Source organism: Babylonia areolata, chromosome 5, assembly GCF_041734735.1.
Source record: "Babylonia areolata isolate BAREFJ2019XMU chromosome 5, ASM4173473v1, whole genome shotgun sequence".
NCBI lineage: Eukaryota > Metazoa > Mollusca > Gastropoda > Neogastropoda > Buccinidae > Babylonia > Babylonia areolata.
In genome coordinates, this window is record NC_134880.1 from 4,136,562 (window position 1) to 4,156,561 (window position 20,000).

At 45.1% G+C, this 20,000-nt stretch overlaps 1 protein-coding gene across 1 annotated transcript in view; it reads right to left on the bottom strand.

Moving 5' to 3' along the window:
• LOC143282323 (uncharacterized) overlaps positions 1–20,000 on the bottom strand; it is a 28,630-nt gene that overhangs the window by 7,680 nt on the left and 950 nt on the right. The window contains exons 2-7 of the mRNA XM_076587926.1: positions 19,867–20,000; positions 19,443–19,480; positions 17,357–17,394; positions 7,667–7,804; positions 7,162–7,368; positions 3,280–3,382 (exon numbers count right to left, since the gene is read on the bottom strand). The exon at positions 19,867–20,000 is cut by the window's right edge and continues 132 nt beyond it. Coding sequence (XP_076444041.1) covers positions 3,280–3,382; positions 7,162–7,368; positions 7,667–7,804; positions 17,357–17,394; positions 19,443–19,480; positions 19,867–20,000 — 658 coding nt within the window. The remainder of the gene's footprint in view (positions 1–3,279; positions 3,383–7,161; positions 7,369–7,666; positions 7,805–17,356; positions 17,395–19,442; positions 19,481–19,866) is intronic.

The window sequence follows — 20,000 nt, forward strand, 5'->3', positions numbered from 1 at the left end:
GTGAGCAGAGCTGTCTGAATGAACCTGCCTGGCTTACACCTGGTGTGGGCAGAGGTGTCTGAATGAACCTGCCTGGCTTACACCTGGTGTGGGCAGAGCTGTCTGAATGAACCTGCCTGGCTTTTACCTGTTGTGGGCAGAGGTGTCTGAATGAACCTGCCTGGCTTACACCTGGTGTGGGCAGAGGTGTCTGAATGAACCTGCCTGGCTTTTACCTGTTGTGGGCAGAGGTGTCTGAATGAACCTGCCTGGCTTACACCTGTTGTGGGCAGAGGTGTCTGAATGAACCTGCCTGGCTTACACCTGGTGTGGGCAGAGGTGTCTGAATGAACCTGCCTGGCTTACACCTGGTGTGGGCAGAGGTGTCTGAATGAACCTTCCTGGCTTACACCTGGTGTGGGCAGAGGTGTCTGAATGAACCTGCCTGGCTTCCACATGGTGTGGGCAGAGCTGTCTGAATGAACCTGCCTGGCTTACACCTGGTGTGGGCAGAGGTGTCTGAATGAACCTGCCTGGCTTACACCTGGTGTGGGCAGAGGTGTCTGAATGAACCTGCCTGGCTTACACCTGGTGTGGGCAGAGGTGTCTGAATGAACCTGCCTGGCTTACACCTGGTGTGGGCAGAGCTGTCTGAATGAACCTGCCTGGCTTTTACCTGTTGTGGGCAGAGCTGTCTGAATGAACCTGCCTGGCTTACACCTGGTGTGGGCAGAGCTGTCTGAATGAACCTGCCTGGCTTACACCTGGTGTGGGCAGAGCTGTCTGAATGAACCTGCCTGGCTTACACCTGGTATGGGCAGAGGCTGTCTGAATGAACCTGCCTGGCTTCCACATGGTGTGGGCAGAGCTGTCTGAATGAACCTGAGCTATACAGGTATATAGGGAGGCAACATTGCACTGGCTCTTAGTGCTGCAGCCTTGGGGGCTTGTTGGCCTTTGGGGAACCATCCCAACGCCGACTGTCCTAAAAACGCTCTTGGCTGAGAGAGTGGGGGATGCAACTTGGGCAAGACATTCCCCACTGCAATCAAATTCTAGCCCGGATAGTCGGGACAGCAGTTACCTCCTCTGTTGTTCTGATGGTCATAGTGGAACCTGACTGACTATCACAGGGAACGTGAACAACGTCCACCTTTATGTTGGGCGTTTCTGTTTAGAGCGTCACCACCACGTGAACAGCAGACAGAGACAGAAACAACTTGAAGTGAAGAAACAATCCAATGCCTGTTCAGTTCAGTTCAGCAGACAACAACAACAACAACAACAACACACACACACACACACACACACACACACACACACACACACGCACAAACAAACAAAAAAACAACCACACGTACACTCGAGCCCGCACGTGCATGTGCCCGAACATACACAGAATGTTTTTCAATTACTGTTTTTTAACCCGACATATGGGCAGCCATGCTCGTGTTTTTGTTTTTGAATGCTGTTCCAACTTATGATGTTCATTTTGTTGTTGCTATTTATTTCTTCATATCTATCTATTTATCTATCGATCTATCTATTCGTATGTGTCTGCTTCATATCTTATTGGCTTCATGACAATAAAATTTCTTATGTTCTTTAAATCTATTCAATTCACATGCACACGCACGCAAACGCGAACACACACACACACAGACTCACGCAAACCACACACACACACACACACACACACACACACACACCCTCCTACGCCTTCCACACACTGTGTGATCGATTTAGAATGCTTCCTAAATGCATGACTTTGGCTACCATTGGAAGCAGGTATACTTTTTTTACTTTTCTGTCCTCTTTCAAAGAGCGTGAGAGAAGAATGTTATCATGGCTCGAATTCCAAAGATAAGGAACAAAACAGACCTGGCGAATCCTTGGCTATAGCCGAATGGTTAAAGCATTGGACTGTCAATCTGAGGCTCCCGGGTTCGAATCTCGGTAACGGCGCCTGGTGGGTAAAGGGTGCAGATTTTCCCGATCTCCCATGTCAACGTATGTGCAGACCTGCTAGTGCCCGAACCCCCTTCGTGTGTGTACACACGCAGAACATCAAATACGCACGTTCAAGATCCTGTAATTAATGTCAGCGTTCGGTGGGTTATGGAAACAAGAACATACCCAGCATGCACACCCCCCGAAAACGGAGTATGCCTGCCTACATGGCGTGGTAAATAAAGGGCCATACACGTAAATGTCAATAAAGGTCGGCGACGGTCGTGGGACATTACTGGAAGAAAAAAAAGAGGCGCTTAATGGTGTTTAATTAATATTGGTCGGCCTGGGGACAGTCTGACATGCTGAAACAGATCTCAGATGGTAAGGAGGGTAGTGAAAGTGATGACATGAAACGCGCGGTTTAACTAGAAGAAGAAAAAAAAAGCTGGGAATGTGTCAGGTACACGACCACGAAAACCAGTGTCCGGCCTCACCAGACAGGCCCTGACATGGACCCCGGCAAGGGAAGAGGAAGAGGTCGACCGAACTGAGACCACCTGGTGAAGAAGAGACCTCCAGGCGGGCAGTAAGAAGATGGGCCTGACCTGCAGGCCAAGTTACAGGACAGAGGTCTACCGAGGTGTCTTGTTGGTGGCCTATAGCCCGGGGAGGGGGGAAAGGCCTGAGAAAGTTTTCAGTAAAAAGTAAGTGAGTAAGTAAGTAAGTAAGTAAATTTCAATTTCAATGTTCAATTTCGGTATCCCAAGGAAAAGTAAGTAAGAAAGTAAATTTCAATTTCAATGTTCAATTTCGGTTTCTCAAGGAAGTGTCACTGCATTGGGACAAATCCGTATACGCTACATCCTATCTTTTTGGCAGATGCCTGACCAGCATCACAGCCAAACACGCTTCATCAAGTCTGGAGTGCTAGCATTTATATTTGTGTACCTTGTAATTATGTAGTGAAATTAATGACATTAGTTATCATTACATAAAAAAGAGGCGCGAGCGTGTGTGTGTGTGTGTGTGTGTGTGTGTGTGTGTGTGTGTGTGTGTGTGTGTGTATGCACTGCATATGCACATGATGTGTATGGCGTGTCTACACCCATACCTCCCTCATGCGCTAAGCGTGGTACATGTACTTGCAAGTCTTCATGCACGCACGTGTACATATTATATGGATGCAATACAGGCCTCTGTTTGTGTGACCATGAACATGAACATGCATGCTCCCAGGCATACTCACACACACGTACACACACATGGACGCGTACACGCGCGTGTGCACACACACACACACACACACACACACACACACACACACACACACCGTCAGTCCCAGCTCACCCACAGAAGCCGATGATTTTGTGGAGGGTGGATGCTGGCATGGCCCTCAGGAAGGGGTTGTTGTCCACATACACTGCCTGTAGGGCCGCCATCCTCCCCAGGTCTGTGCACACAGCAATCGCATTATTTCTATAATAAATAAATAATAAAGAAATGAATAGATAAATAAATAGAACCGTGGGTGTTCTTATGCTGCATTTGAGTTGAGATGTTTATTTTTTTTTTCCACAAAGATGCTCATTGCACTAGCACTGTTCTAATGGTTGTTCCACTGTCTGTAATGGATGTTACTATTTCTGTGATTCATGTTTCAATGCCTTGTTAGAAGTTATTTGCTCAGATCTTTGTTGTATGGTTTACATTCTGGTATTGTGTATGTGTGCAGGCAGGTGTGTGTATGTGTGTGTGTGTGTGTGTGTGTGTGCGCGCGCGCGCGTGCGCGCATGCGTACGTGCGTTTTGAATAGTGACTAGTTGATACTTTTATTGGGCTTTCTTTGCTGTGACTTTGTTCTGTGTGATTGTATTGTATGATTATCCTGTTTGTCAAATTTTACTGTTGTGCTTGTGATATGTTTGTATTCCAGACTTCACCACACTCAGTTTCTGTTACAAAGAAAATAGAGTTATTCTGATAATGATTTTGATTATACAGCCTCAGTTCACACACTAGTGACAACTGTTTATTAAACTCTGTGTGTTCACACATCACTATTAATTACACTGCATGCGGTCCACACGTCATTGTTGACTATACAGCGAGTGGTCACACATCATAGTTGATTATACCCCGCGTGTTCGCTCATTAATTTTGATCATACAGCATGTGTTCACACGTCATTGTTCATTGTACGGCATGTGTTCACACACGTCATTGTTCATTGTACGGCATGTGTTCACACGTCATTGTTCATTGTACAGCATGTGTTCACACGTCATTGTTCATTGTACGGCATGTGTTCACACACGTCATTGTTCATGTACAGCATGTGTTCACACACGTCATTGTTCATTGTACGGCATGTGTTCACACGTCATTGTTGATTGTATAGCATGTGTTCACACACGTCATTGTTCATTATACGGCGTGTGTCCACACACGTCATTGTTGATTGTATGGTATGTGTTCACACACGTCATTGTTGATTTACGGCATGTGTTCACCGGGCACACGTCATTGTTGATTGTATGGCATGTGTTCACACACGTCATTATTCATTGTACGGCATGTGTTCACACACGTCATTGTTCATTGTACGGCATGTGTTCACACACGTCATTGTTCATTGTACGGCATGTGTTCACACACGTTGGTGTTCATTGTACGGCATGTGTTCACACATCATTGTTCATTGTACGGCATGTGTTCACACATCATTATTGATTGTACGTCATGTGTTCACATGTCATTGTTGATTGTACGACATGTGTTCACACACGTTGGTGTTCATTGTACGGCATGTGTTCACACACGTCACTGTTCATTGTACGGCATGTGGTCCACAATCATTGTTCATTGTACGGGGTGTGTTCACACACGTCATTGTCAATTGTACGACACGTGTTCACACGTCATTGTCCATTGTACGGCATGTGTTCACACACATCTCACTGTTGATTCACGGCATGTGTTCACACGTCATTGTTCATTGTACGGCATGTGGTCCACACGTCATTGTCCATTGTACGGCATGTGGTCCACAATCATTGTTCATTGTACGGGGTGTGTTCACACACGTCATTGTCCATTGTACGGCACGTGTTCACACGTCATTGTCCATTGTACGGCATGTGTTCACACACATCTCACTGTTGATTCACGGCATGTGTTCACACGTCATTGTTCATTGTACGGCATGTGGTCCACACGTCATTGTCCATTGTACGGGGTGTGTTCACACACACATCTCACTGTTGATTCACGGCATATGTTCACACGTCATTGTTCATTGTACGGCATGTGGTCCACACGTCATTGTCCATTGTACGGCATGTGTTCACACGTCATTGTTCATTGTACGGCATGTGGTCCACACGTCATTGTCCATTGTACGGGGTGTGTTCACACACATCTCACTGTTGATTCACGGCATGTGTTCACACGTCATTGTTCATTGTACGGCATGTGGTCCACACGTCATTGTCCATTGTACGGCATGTGTTCACACGTCATTGTTCATTGTACGGCATGTGGTCCACACGTCATTGTCCATTGTACGGGGTGTGTTCACACACATCTCACTGTTGATTCACGGCATGTGTTCACACGTCATTGTTCATTGTACGACACGTGTTCACACGTCATTGTCCATTGTATGGCATGTGTTCACACGTCATTGTTCATTGTACGACACGTGTTCACACGTCATTGTCCATTGTACGGCATGTGTTCACACGTCATTGTTCATTGTACGACACGTGTTCACACGTCATTGTCCATTGTACGGCATGTGTTCACACGTCATTGTTCATTGTACGACACGTGTTCACACGTCATTGTCCATTGTACGGCATGTGTTCACACGTCATTGTTCATTGTACGACACGTGTTCACACGTCATTGTCCATTGTACGGCATGTGTTCACACGTCATTGTCCATTGTACGGCATGTGTTCACACGTCACTGTCCATTGTACGGCATGTGTTCACACACATCTCATTGTTGATTCACGGCATGTGTTCACACATCATTGTTCATTGTACGGCATGTGTTCACACATCATTATTGATTGTACGTCATGTGTTCACATGTCATTGTTGATTGTACGACATGTGTTCACACACATCTCATTGTTGATTATATGACATGTGCTCACATATCATTGCTGACTATACTGTGTGTTTTCGCACATCATTGATTATACCACTGGATGTGTTCACACCTTAGTATATTGTATCATAATTATTGTATTACTCTTTTTTTGTCACAACAGATTTCTCTGTGTGAAATTCGAGCTGCACTCCCCAGGGAGAGCGTGTCGCTACACTGACAGCGCCAGCGTTTTTTTTTTTTTTTTTTTCCCCCCTTCCTGCAGTTTTTTTTATTCATTTTCCTATCGAAGATGATTTTTCTACAGAATTTTGCCGGGGACAATCCTTTTGCTGCCGAGGGTACGCTAAGTGCATGCTGCACACGGGACCTCGGTTTATTGTCTCATCCGAATGACTAGTGTCCAGACCACCACTCAAGGTCTAGTGGAGGGGGAGAAATTACTGGCGAGTGAAGCGCCGATTACTCAACAGCAATATTGTTCACTCAACTAATTATCTTCACAGATCACTGTTGGTTAGGAGCAGTAGAGTGGTGGCCCAGTAGTAATATCCCAAACTGGGACGCAAGTGCCTGTGGACTCCAATCCCATGGTGGTCTGCATGCTTGTCTTTCAGATGAGATGATAAACTGAGGTCCTATGCTCACCACGTACACTGTGCTCGTTAAAGATCACATGTGAACAACTGAAAGTGTATCCCTGGCAAAATTCTACAGATAAACTCACTTTGATATTAAAACAAATACCGTAGTAGTGAAAAAAAGAAAAAGAAATGTGTGCCTGGCGCTGCACTGTGGCCAAGCAATCTCACTTTGGGGAGCAGCCCGAAGTTCACACAGAGAAATCTGTGGCGACAAAGAGTAATACAATACAATACGATACAATACGATACAATACCCGAAGTTCACACAGAGAAATCTGTGGCGACAGAGTAATACAATACAATACAATACAATACAATACAATACAATGCCTGAATTTCACACAGAAAAAATCTGTTGTGACAAAAAGTACAACGAAAACAACAACACACAGTACAACACGACACAACCAAGCACGACAGAATGCAGCACAACGCCATGCAACGCCACGCAAACCAAAAACCACCCACCTTGCGGCAGCGACACCAGCTGGTTGTTGCTGGCGGAGATCTCCGTCAGCTGGGTGAGGTGGCACAGCTGGCGGGGCAGAGTGATCAGGAGGTTCGAGTCCACACTGAGCTGCTGCAGGCCGCAGCACCCTCCCAGCTCCGGCGGCAAGCGACGCAGGCGGTTGTGGCTCAGCTCCAGGGCCTGAAGCTGATGGAGCCCGCCCACTTCTGTCGGGGAATGGATTGATGGGCGGGGTTGGTGAGAGTGCCACGCATTTCTTTTCTCTCTATGGACACACAACACACATAGACACACACACAACACACATGGACACACACACACACACACACACACACACACACATGGACACACGCACACACACATGGACACACACACACACATGGACACACGCACACACACATGGACACACACACACACAAATACACACACATACCCACACACAAACACACGGACACACAACACACACACACACACACACACACACACACACAAACTCACACGCACCAGGGGGCAAGTGCGAAAGCTTGTTTCGAGCCAGCCGCAGACGTTTGAGGTTGTGCAGGCGGCAGATGGACTGTGGAATGCCTGTCAGTTGGTTGTTGCTGACTTCAAGCGTCTCCAGGTGTGGCAGCTCGCATAATTCTGCACACAAAATCAGTCACACACACATAACAAGAGAGGCAAGGCCTTCAAGACTCACTTGTGATAAATTAAGTCCCCCATCATTAGTTACAGAGTAATTTCCCTTTTCTACTATCTGCACCAAAACGTTTGCAAAATAAAAAACAAATTCCATGCTTGGCAAAAGAAGTTCCTGTTTGAACAAAAAATGATAATAATGACTGCTCTTGTTGTTGGGTCAGAATATCAGATCAAAGTGCCAAGTTTAGAGAATACAAAAAAAAAAAAAAAATAAAACTAAATGCAGTTTGCATATAATTAGGCTTCTTTTTTTATTTTTTTGTGCCCATCCCAGAGGAGCAATATTGTTTTAAGCAAGATGACTGGAAAGAACTGAATTTTTCCTATTTTTATGCCAAATTTGGTGTCAACTGACAAAGTATTTGCAGAGAAAATGTCAATGTTAAAGTTTACCATGGACACACAGACACACGGACACACACACACACACAGACAACCGAACACCGGGTTAAAACATAGACTCACTTTGTTTACACAAGTGAGTCAAAAAACAACAGCATACAGAAAAGCAGAAGGAATGACAATTACAATAACTTTTTTTTTTTTTTTTTTTTTTTTTTTTTTGAAGGAAAGGAACTTGGAATGCAAAAGAAAGGAGCTTGTGGTACTGTTTGCGAGTTGATTTCTGTTGCTTTTGTTTTGTTGTTTTGTTCTGACAGTTAATGCAATCATTCATAAATATTACTTCAGTTATTTGATCACAATATAAAATTTCTTCTTCTTCTGCTTCTTCTTCTTTGTGTTCTTCTTCTTTTTCCTTCCTTTCTTTCTTTCTTTTTTTTTTTTTTTTTAAATCCTCACTTAAATTATTTCATGACTCATTTATTTGATCAAATAACACATCGTCATCACTCTTATATTAATAATAGCTCTTTTAATCAGACACAGTAGTATTTGTAGCAGTAGGTAGCAACAGCAGCAGCAGTAACAGCAATTCTCTTTCTCCACAATGATATCTATTTTTGGTGTGTTGTTCGTTTCGCCACAGCAGCAGTAGCAGAGGAGAAGGGGGAAGTGGGGAAGAGACAGCAACAGCAGCAGCAGTAGCAGAGGAGAAGGGGGAAGTGGGGAAGAGACAGCAACAGCAGCAGTAGCAGAGGAGAAGGGGGAAGTGAGGAAGAGACAGCAACAGCAGCAGCAGTAGCAGAGGAGAAGGGGGAAGTGGGGAAGAGACAGCAACAGCAGCAGTAGCAGAGGAGAAGGGGGAAGTGAGGAAGAGACAGCAACAGCAGCAGTAGTAGCAGAGGAGAAGGGGGAAGTGGGGCAGAGACAGCAACAGCAGCAGCAGTAGCAGAGGAGAAGGGGGAAGTGGGGAAGAGACAGCAACAGCAGCAGTAGCAGAGGAGAAGGGGGAAGTGGGGAAGAGACAGCAACAGCAGCAGTAGCAGAGGAGAAGGGGGAAGTGGGGAAGAGACAGCAACAGCAGCAGCAGTAGCAGAGGGAGAAGGGGGAAGTGGGGAAGAGACAGCAACAGCAGCAGTAGCAGAGGAGAAGGGGGAAGTGGGGAAGAGACAGCAACAGCAGCAGTAGCAGAGGAGAAGGGGGAAGTGGGGCAGAGACAGCAACAGCAGCAGCAGTAGCAGAGGAGAAGGGGGAAGTGGGGCAGAGACAGCAACAGCAGCAGCAGTAGCAGAGGAGAAGGGGGAAGTGGGGAAGAGACAGCAACAGCAGCAGTAGCAGAGGAGAAGGGGGAAGTGGGGAAGAGACAGCAACAGCAGCAGCAGTAGCAGAGGAGAAGGGGGAAGTGGGGAAGAGACAGCAACAGCAGCAGCAGTAGCAGAGGAGAAGGGGGAAGTGGGGCAGAGACAGCAACAGCAGCAGCAGTAGCAGAGGAGAAGGGGGAAGTGGGGAAGAGACAGCAACAGCAGCAGTAGCAGAGGAGAAGGGGGAAGTGGGGAAGAGACAGCAACAGCAGCAGCAGTAGCAGAGGAGAAGGGGGAAGTGGGGAAGAGACAGCAACAGCAGCAGCAGTAGCAGAGGAGAAGGGGGAAGTGGGGAAGAGACAGCAACAGCAGCACGGCAGTAGCTGGAACAGCAAAACTAGCAACAGCATCAGCAACATCAGAAGCACGGTGAGCATCATAAAACATTTCTGGTGTACACAAATAATTATTGTCTTGTCTTGTCTTGTACTGTATTGTATTGTTCTGGGTTGTTTTGTATTGTGCTGGATTGCACTGCCTTGTATTTTGTTGTGCTGTGCTGTGCTGTGCTGCGTTGTGCTGTGCTGTGTTGTGTTGTGTTCTGCTGTGCTGTGCTGTTGTATTGTATTGTGTTGTGTTAAGCTGTGTTGTGCTGTGCTGTGTTGTATTGTATTGTGTTAAGCTGCGTTGTGTTGTGTTGTGTTGTGTTGTGCTGTGCTTTATCAAATTCTATTCTATCCTAACTTGTCACACCCCACTTGTCTGTGTGATAAAGTGGCTGTTCTCCCTGGGGAAAACGCATGGTCACCAGAGTGCAATGCCACATCCTATTTCTTTTCTTTTCCCTGCCTGCAGGTGTACACACTTCTTTTTCCTGCCTGCAGGTGTACACACGTCTTTTCCCTGCCTTCAGGTGTACACACGTCTTTTCCCTGCCTGCAGGTGTACACACTTCTTTTCCCTGCCTGCAGGTGTACACACTCCTTTTCCCTGCCTGCAGGTGTACACACTTCTTTTCCCTGCCTGCAGGTGTACACACTTGTTTTCCCTGCCTGCAGGTGTGCACACTTGTTTTCCCTGCCTGCAGGTGTACACAATTCTTTTCCCTGCCTGCAGGTGTGCACACTTCTTTTCCCTGCCTGCAGGTGTACACACTTGTTTTCCCTGCCTGCAGGTGTGCACACTTCTTTTCCCTGCCTGCAGGTGTACACACTTGTTTTCCCTGCCTGCAGGTGTACACACTTGTTTTCCCTGCCTGCAGGTGTACACACTTCTTTTCCCTGCCTGCAGGTGTACACACTTCTTTTCCCTGCCTGCAGGTGTACACACGTCGTTTCCCTGCAAGTGTACACACTTGTTTTCCCTGCCTGAAGGTGTACACACTTCTCTTCCCTGCCTGCAGGTGTGCACACTTCTCTTCCCTGCCTGCAGGTGTACACACTACTCTTCCCTGCCTGCAGGTGTACACACGTCTTTTCACTGCCTGCAGGTGTACACACTTGCTTTCACTGCCTGCAGGTGTACACACGTCTTTTCACTGCCTGCAGGTGTACACACTTCTTTTCCCTGCCTGCAGGTGTACACACTTCTCTTCCCTGCCTGCAGGTGTACACACTTCTTTTCCCCGCCTGCAGGTGTGCACACTTCTTTTCCCTGCCTGCAGGTGTGCACACTTCTTTTCCCTGCCTGCAGGTGTACACACCTGTTTTCCCTGCCTGCAGATGTGCACACGTCTTTTCCCTGCCTGCAGGTGTACACACTTCTCTTCCCTGCCTGCAGGTGTACACACTTCTCTTCCCTGCCTGCAGGTGTGCACACTTGTTTTCCCTGCCTGCAGGTGTACACAATTCTCTTCCCTGCCTGCAGGTGTGCACACTTGTTTTCCCTGCCTGCAGGTGTACACAATTCTTTTCACTGCCTGCAGGTGTACACACTTCTCTTCCCTGCCTGCAGGTGTGCACACTTGTTTTCCCTGCCTGCAGGTGTACACACTTCTCTTCCCTGCCTGCACGTGTACACACTTCTCTTCCCTGCCTGCAGGTGTGCACACTTGTTTTCCCTGCCTGCAGGTGTACACACTTCTCTTCCCTGCCTGCAGGTGTACACACTTGTTTTCCCTGCCTGCAGGTGTACACACTTCTCTTCCCTGCCTGCAGGTGTACACACTTCTCTTCCCTGCCTGCAGGTGTGCACACTTGTTTTCCCTGCCTGCAGGTGTACACAATTCTTTTCACTGCCTGCAGGTGTACACACTTGTTTTCCCTGCCTGCAGGTGTACACACGTCTTTTCCCTGCACGTGTACACACTTCTTTTCCCTGCCTGAAGGTGTACACACTTCTTTTCCCTGCCTGCAGGTGTACACACTTCTCTTTCCTGCCTGCAGGTGTACACACGTCTTTTCCCTGCCTGCAGGTGTGCACACTTCTTTTCCCTGCAAGTGTGCACACTTGTTTTCCCTGCCTGAAGGTGTACACACTTCTCTTCCCTGCCTGCAGGTGTACACACTTCTTTTCCCTGCCTGCAGGTGTACACACTTCTTTTCCCTGCCTGCAGGTGTACACACGTCTTTTCCCTGCCTGCAGGTGTACACACTTGTTTTCACTGCCTGCAGGTGTACACACGTCTTTTCACTGCCTGCAGGTGTACACACTTCTTTTCCCTGCCTGCAGGTGTACACACTTCTTTTCCCTGCCTGCAGGTGTACACACTTCTTTTCCCTGCCTGCAGGTGTACACAATTCTTTTCCCTGCCTGCAGGTGTACACAATTCTTTTCCCTGCCTGCAGATGTGCACACGTCTTTTCCCTGCCTTCAGGTGTACACACTTCTTTTCCCTGCCTGGAGATGTGCACACGTCTTTTCCCTGCCTGCAGGTGTGCACACTAGTTTTCCCTGCCTGCAGGTGTGCACACTTCTTTTCCCTGCCTGCAGGTGTACACACTTCTTTTCCCTGCCTGCAGGTGTACACACTTCTTTTCCCTGCCTGCAGGTGTACACACGTCTTTTCCCTGCCTGCAGGTGTACACACTTCTTTTCACTGCCTGCAGGTGTACACACTTCTTTTCCCTGCCTGCAGGTGTACACACGTCTTTTCCCTCCCTGCAGGTGTACACACTTCTTTTCACTGCCAAAGTGGGATTTTTCACACAATTTTTGCCAGTGACAACCCGTTTGTTGTCAGAGGTTCTTTCACATGTGCTTAGTGCATGCCGCACTCTGGACTCTGGTTTATCATCTCATCAGAAAGACTAGCAATCAGACCACCACTCCAGGTCAAGTGGAGGGTACAGCAAAAAAAAAATTTTTAATTATAAAAAAAAAATCAGGGCTTCCACTGAGGAACATTAAAAAAAAAAAAATCCCTGAAATTCTAGGGGAGTCTGAAACCTACATTCAAAATGTGAAACAAATCACTGCACATTTTCAGCACTTATCTGCTATTATCATAAATATACAATTCACATAAGGCACCTCCAATCTTATGTCTACAGGGATGAAAAAGGCATTGATACATACCAGCACTTCTCAGTTTTCACATCCACAGCTTCAGCAGTGTCTCACAGTGACAATATTCCCAGTTATCACTCTAAGGAAAAAAACAAACAAAAAAAAACCCTCTTACTTCAGTTGCTCTTGCTGCTGCCACTTGCTGAAGTTTTTTTTTTTTTTTTCGCTGAATCTCATTTCTACTTTTTTTTTCCACTGAAATCTGTGAATTTGCTGAAGAGTGGGAGCCCTGAAAAAAATCCAAAATCCTGGTCTGTATACACTGTCATGTGGGAATCGAGCCCATGGACACTGGCTTCCCTAGCCAGGTGCATTACCACTAGGCCACCGCTCATGGCTGTCCTGAGAAGATTTTGATGAAGGCATTGCACAGCTCCACTGGTGATGCCTGCACGTACAAGCACTCGTCCCCCGCCTTGAAAAAGTCCACCCATGCCCCTGTACTGTGCTACGGCCCATGGTCAAAGGGAAGAAACCCTGCCCCAGAACTGTGCTATGGCCCATGGTCAAAGGGAAGAAACCCTGCCCCAGTACTGTGCTATGGCGCATGGTCAAAGGGAAGAAACCCTGCCCCAGTACTGTGCTATGCCGCATGGTCAAAGGGAAGAAACCCTGCCCAAGTACTGTGCTACGGCCCATGGTCAAAGGGAAGAAACCCTGCCCCAGAACTGTGCTATGGCCCATGGTCAAAGGGAAGAAACCCTGCCCCAGTACTGTGCTATGGCCCATGGTCAAAGGGAAGAAACCCTGCCCCAGTACTGTGCTATGGCCCATGGTCAAAGGGAAGAAACCCTGCCCCAGTACTGTGCTATGGCCCATGGTCAAAGGGAAGAAACCCTGCCCCAGTACTGTGTTGTGGCCGATGGTCAAAGGGAAGAAACCCTGCCCCAGTACTGTGCCATGGCCGACGGTCAAAGGGAAGAAAGCATGCCCCAGTACTGTGCCATGGCCGATGGTCAAAGGGAAGAAACCCTGCCCCAGTACTGTGCTATGGCCGATGGTCAAAGGGAAGAAACCCTGCCCCAGTACTGTGCCATGGCCGATGGTCAAAGGGAAGAAACCCTGCCCCAGTACTCTGCTATGGCGCATGGTCAAAGGGAAGAAACCATGCCCCAGTACTGTGCTACGGCCCATGGTCAAAGGGAAGAAACCCTGCCCCTGTACTGTGCTATGGCGCATGGTCAAAGGGAAGAAACCATGCCCCAGTACTGTGCTATGGCCCATGGTCAAAGGGAAGAAACCCTGCCCCTGTACTGTGCTATGGCGCATGGTCAAAGGGAAGAAACCATGCCCAAGTACTGTGCTACGGCCCATGGTCAAAGGGAAGAAACCCTGCCCCTGTACTGTGCCATGGCGCATGGTCAAAGGGAAGAAACCCTGCCCCTGTACTGTGCTACGGCCCATGGTCAAAGGGAAGAAACCCTGCCCCTGTACTGTGCTACGGCCCATGGTCAAAGGGAAGAAACCCTGCCCCAGTACTGTGCTATGGCCCATGGTCAAAGGGAAGAAAGCATGCGCCAGTACTGTGATATGGCCGATGGTCAAACGGAAGAAAGCATGCCCCAGTACTGTGTTGTGGCCCATGGTCAAAGGGAAGAAAGCATGCCCCAGTACTGTGCTATGGCCCATGGTCAAAGGGAAGAAAGCATGTCCCAGTACTGTGCTATGGCCAATGGTCAAAGGGAAGAAACCCTGCCCCAGGACTGTGCTATGGCCCATGGTCAAAGGGAAGAAACCCTGCCCCAGTACTGTGCTATGGCCCATGGTCAAAGGGAAGAAACCATGCCCCTGTACTGAGCTACGGCCCATGGTCAAAGGGAAGAAACCCTGCCCAAGTACTGTGCTATGGCCCATGGTCAAAGGGAAGAAACCCTGCCCCAGTACTGTGCTATGGCCCATGGTCAAAGGGAAGAAACCCTGCCCCAGTACTGTGCTATGGCCCATGGTCAAACGGAAGAAAGCATGCCCCAGTACTGTGTTGTGGCCGATGGTCAAAGGGAAGAAACCTTGCCTCTGTACTGTGCTATGGCCCATGGTCAAAGGGAAGAAACCCTGCCCCAGTACTGTGTTGTGGCCCATGGTCAAAGGGAAGAAACCCTGCCCCAGTACTGTGCTATGGCCCATGGTCAAAGGGAAGAAACCCTGCCCCAGTACTGTGCTATGGTCCATGGTCAAAGGGGAGAAAGCATGCCCCATTACTGTGTTATGGGCGATGGTCAAAGGGAAGAAACCCTGCCCCAGTACTGTGCTATGGCCCATGGTCAAAGGGAAGAAACCCTGCCCCAGTACTGTGCTATGGCCGATGGTCAAACAGAAGAAAGCATGCCCCAGTACTGTGCTATGGCCCATGGTCAAAGGGAAGAAACCCTGCCCCAGTACTGTGCTATGGCCCATGGTCAAAGGGAAGAAACCCTGCCCCAGTACTGTGCTATGGCCCATGGTCAAATGGAAGAAACCCTGCCCTAGTACTGTGTTCTGGCCGATGGTCAAAGGGAAGAAACCCTGCCCCTGTACTGTGCTATAGCCCATGGTCAAAGGGAAGAAACCCTGCCCCAGTACTGTGATATGGCCGATGGTCAAACAGAAGAAAGCATGCCCCAGTACTGTGCTATGGCCGATGGTCAAAGGGAAGAAAGCATGCCCCAGTACTGTGTTGTGGCCCATGGTCGAAGGGAAGAAACCCTGCCCCTGTACTGTGCTATGGCCCATGGTCAAAGGGATGAAAGCATGCCCCAGTACTGTGCTATGGCCCATGGTCAAACGGAAGAAAGCATGCCCCAGTACTGTGCCATGGCCCATGGTCAAAGGGAAGAAAGCATGCCCCAGTACTGTGTTGTGGCCGATGGTCAAAGGGAAGAAACCCTGCCCCAGTACTGTGCCATGGCCGATGGTCAAAGGGAAGAAACCCTGCCCCAGTACTGTGCCATGGCCGATGGTCAAAGGGAAGAAACCTTTCTGACTCCTCAACACAACAACTACAACAAATTAATGCCTAGCTTTCTGACTCTCTTAACACAATAATAACAACAAATCAACGCCCTGTTTTCTGACTCTCTGCAACACAATAACAAAAAGCTGATCTGCAGGTTCTGTTTCCAGAAATTCTCACCAGCTGCCATCTCCATCTCTCCCCATACGCCCCAGCCCCCTCCCTTTATCTTCTTTTTTTTATTTTTTTTTTTACCTTACATTCACATGAAATGGATTCAGGCACTAGCAGGTCTGCACACATCATCAGACCTTGGAGATAAAAACAAAAATCTCCACTACCTTCATGCACCAAGCGTCATGATTAGGAATCAAACCCAGGACCCTAAGACTGAAAGTCTAACGCTTTAACCACTCGGCTGTTACAAGTACAAACCTCAGGCTGGAGACCTGAGCAGCAAGTGGGGTTAAGACATGCAGCTACTTTTTTTTTTTTTTTTTTTTTTTTTTTTGTGAACTTCATCGCATCAGCTCTATCTGTCAGTACCTTTCTGTTGAAACTACTAAAACTCTTATTTCTGCTTTTGTGCTGTCACAAATTGACTACTGTAATTCTCTTCTCATAGGCTGTCCACATAATATTCTTCAGCGAATTCAACAACTTCAAAACAATGCTGCCTGTCTGACTCTCAGAGTCCCACGTACTGATCACATTTCTCCTCACCTCCGCAATCTACATTGGCTCCCCATTGAAGTGAGAATTAAATACAAAGTTGCATGTCTCTGCTACTCTGCTTTCCACTCCGCAGGACCTACTTATCTTTCTGACCTTATCAGTGTTTAAACTCCCACAAGAAATCTCCGCTCTTCCTCTGACAGTTACCTTTTGAAACTTCCTTGCGTCAATACAAGAGCCTATGGTGAACGTTCTTTCTTCTTTACTGCTCCTCACATCTGGAACAACCTTCCTTATCATAGCCATGCATCTGATTCTATTTCTGCTTTTCGCTCATCACTAAAGACTCATCTTTTTAAAACCTATCTATAAGTACTCTCAGCTTCCTTTTCCACCACCCATGTCAGCTCACTTTGGATGTATGTAGAGTGGGAAAGGGAGAGTGAGAGCGGGGGGAGGGTTTTTTGAGAAAGAGTGGCCATGAATGTTTTATGTTACTTGTAATATTTTTCTTTCATGTAAAGTGCCCTGAACTCTTAGTGAGAAAAGGCGCTATATAAATGTACAGTATTATTATTATTATTATTATTATTATTACTATTATGTCAATGTATACATGGTGTATCATAATTATATAGATCAGTGCACCTGTTTTGACAGCTCCTTGAAAGTGAAAGTGAAAGTGAAACTGTTGCTGCCATTATTTTGCATGAGGTCAGAGGCAATGTAACAGCATACCTTCAGGGAGTGCTTCCAGTCTGTTGCTGCGAAGGTACCTGAAACATCACAAACAACACAACTTCCAGTCTGTTGCTGCCAAGGTACCTGAAACATCACAAACAACACAGCCTGCAGTCTGTGTCTGCCAAGGTACCTGAAACATCACAAACAACACAGCCTGCAGTCTGTTGAAGGTACCTGAAACATCACAAACAACACAGCCTGCAGTCAGTTGAAGGTACCTGAAACATCACAAACAACACAGCCTGCAGTCTGTTGCTGCCAAGGTACCTGAAACATCACAAACAACACAGCCTGCAGTCTGTTGCTGCGAAGGTACCTGAAACATCACAAACAACACAGCCTGCAGTCAGTTGAAGGTACCTGAAACATCACAAACAACACAGCCTGCAGTCTGTTGCTGCCAAGGTACCTGAAACATCACAAACAACACAGCCTGCAATCTTATAATGATGATGATGATAATGATAAGAATAAGAATGATAATAATATTAAGAAGAAGAAGAAGAAGAAGTAGTAGTAGAAGTAATAGTAGGAAGAGTATGAAGCAGTAGTCCACGTCATAGTAGTAGTAGTAGTAGTAGTAGTATCATTATTAATGTGATTATTATTAATGTCATTACTATTGTTATGACTAGTAGTAGTAGTAGTAGTAGTAGCAGCAACAGCAGCAGCAGTAGTAGTAATCTTATCATTATCATTATTGTTATTGTTGCCGTCAGCAGTAGTGGTATCATTATCATTACTATTGTTATTATTCTCATAATCATAATAACAATAAGAATAATAGCATTCATAATATATCAATGATAACAGTGATGGTCCTCATAATGATGAGATAATAATAATGATGATGGTGATGATGATGATGATACTACTACAACCACTACTAAGAAGCAGAAGAGGAGGAATAGAAAGACAAACAGTATAACAAAAAATGAAAATAATGATGATAATGAATAATATATATCTTTTTTTTAGATTACAATATATATAATCTTATATATTTTAAATATAATCTAAAAAAATAATAAATAAATCAATGACAATAATGATAATAATAATTTAGAGTGAACAATAATAATGATGAAATAATGATGATAATGAATAATATATATCTTTTTTTTTTAGATTACAATATATATAATCTTATATATTTTAAATATAATCTAAAAAAAAAAAATTAATGACAATAATGATAATAATAATTTAGAGTGAACAATAATAATGATGAAATAATGATGATAATGAATTATATCTTTTTTTTTGTTTTTAGATTACAATATATATAATCTTATATATTTTAAATATAATCTAAAAAAAAAAAAAATCAATGACAATAATGATAATAATAATTTAGAGTGAACAATAATAATGATGAAATAATGATGATAATGAATTATATATATATATATTTTTTTTTTTAGATTACAATATATATAATGTTATATATTTTAAATATAATCTTAAAAAAAAAAAAATCAATGACAATAATGATAATAATAATTTAGAGTGAACAATAATAATGATGAAATAATGATGATAATGAATAATATATATCTTTTTTTTTAGATTACAATATATATATATATATATATATATATATATATATATATATATATATATATATATATATATATATATATAATCTTATATATTTTAAATATAATCTAAAAAAAAAAAAAATCAATGACAATAATGATAATAATAATTTAGAGTGAACAATAATAATGATGTGCATTAAGATAACAGCCACCATGTGGCTCTCAGCCATTTTAGCAATACATGTGGCATGAATAAAGGCTATAAATATCATTTTCATTAAAATCTGTAAAAAGTTAAGACTGAAGCTCGTTAAAAGACAACACACCTCAATAAACATACACAAAGATAATATAGGAGAGAGGAGGAATTGGAGGGGGTATATATACTTAATCATTAATTACAACTTACTCCATGTACATTAAAAAAGACAACTGAATAAACAGAAATTAAAATCTTTGATATTCATAAAGTCAAATGAACTTAGTTTTATTTGTATACTAAAACTGATTTTCCAAATCAACAAAAAAGCAAAACTTACAGTTCTCTCAAGTACTGAAGACTTTTTATTTCCGAAGGCTGAAAACAAAAAAATGTCACTTTTGAAATAAAGCATTTGATAACAATCAACACAAACTCTAGCTACTACTTGTACTTTGAGCACAGAAAGAGTAAATAGAGCAAAATGGGCAAGAAACACATACACACTCAAACACACACACACACACACACACACACAGAGAGAGAGAGAGAGAGAGAGAGAGACTGTTTGAAAAAAATGAAGTGATGATTCAACTTTTACAAAAGATCTGAGTATGTCACGCTGTATTTTGCAGCATGTGTATTGCAGCATTTATACAGATGGTGCAATTAAAACCTGACAAACACACATACAGACGCAGACACAGACAGACAGACACAGATAGACACAGACACACACACACACATGATATTCAAGTTTTTACCAATGATTCCAGGCTGTTGTGCTGCAGATACAGACGTTGCAGCAAATGCCTGACATCCTCATGAAAAAGTCTCTGTGGCAAGGCGACAAGCTGTCGGCAGTTGAGATAAATGGCATCCCCGGTCAGTTCCACTG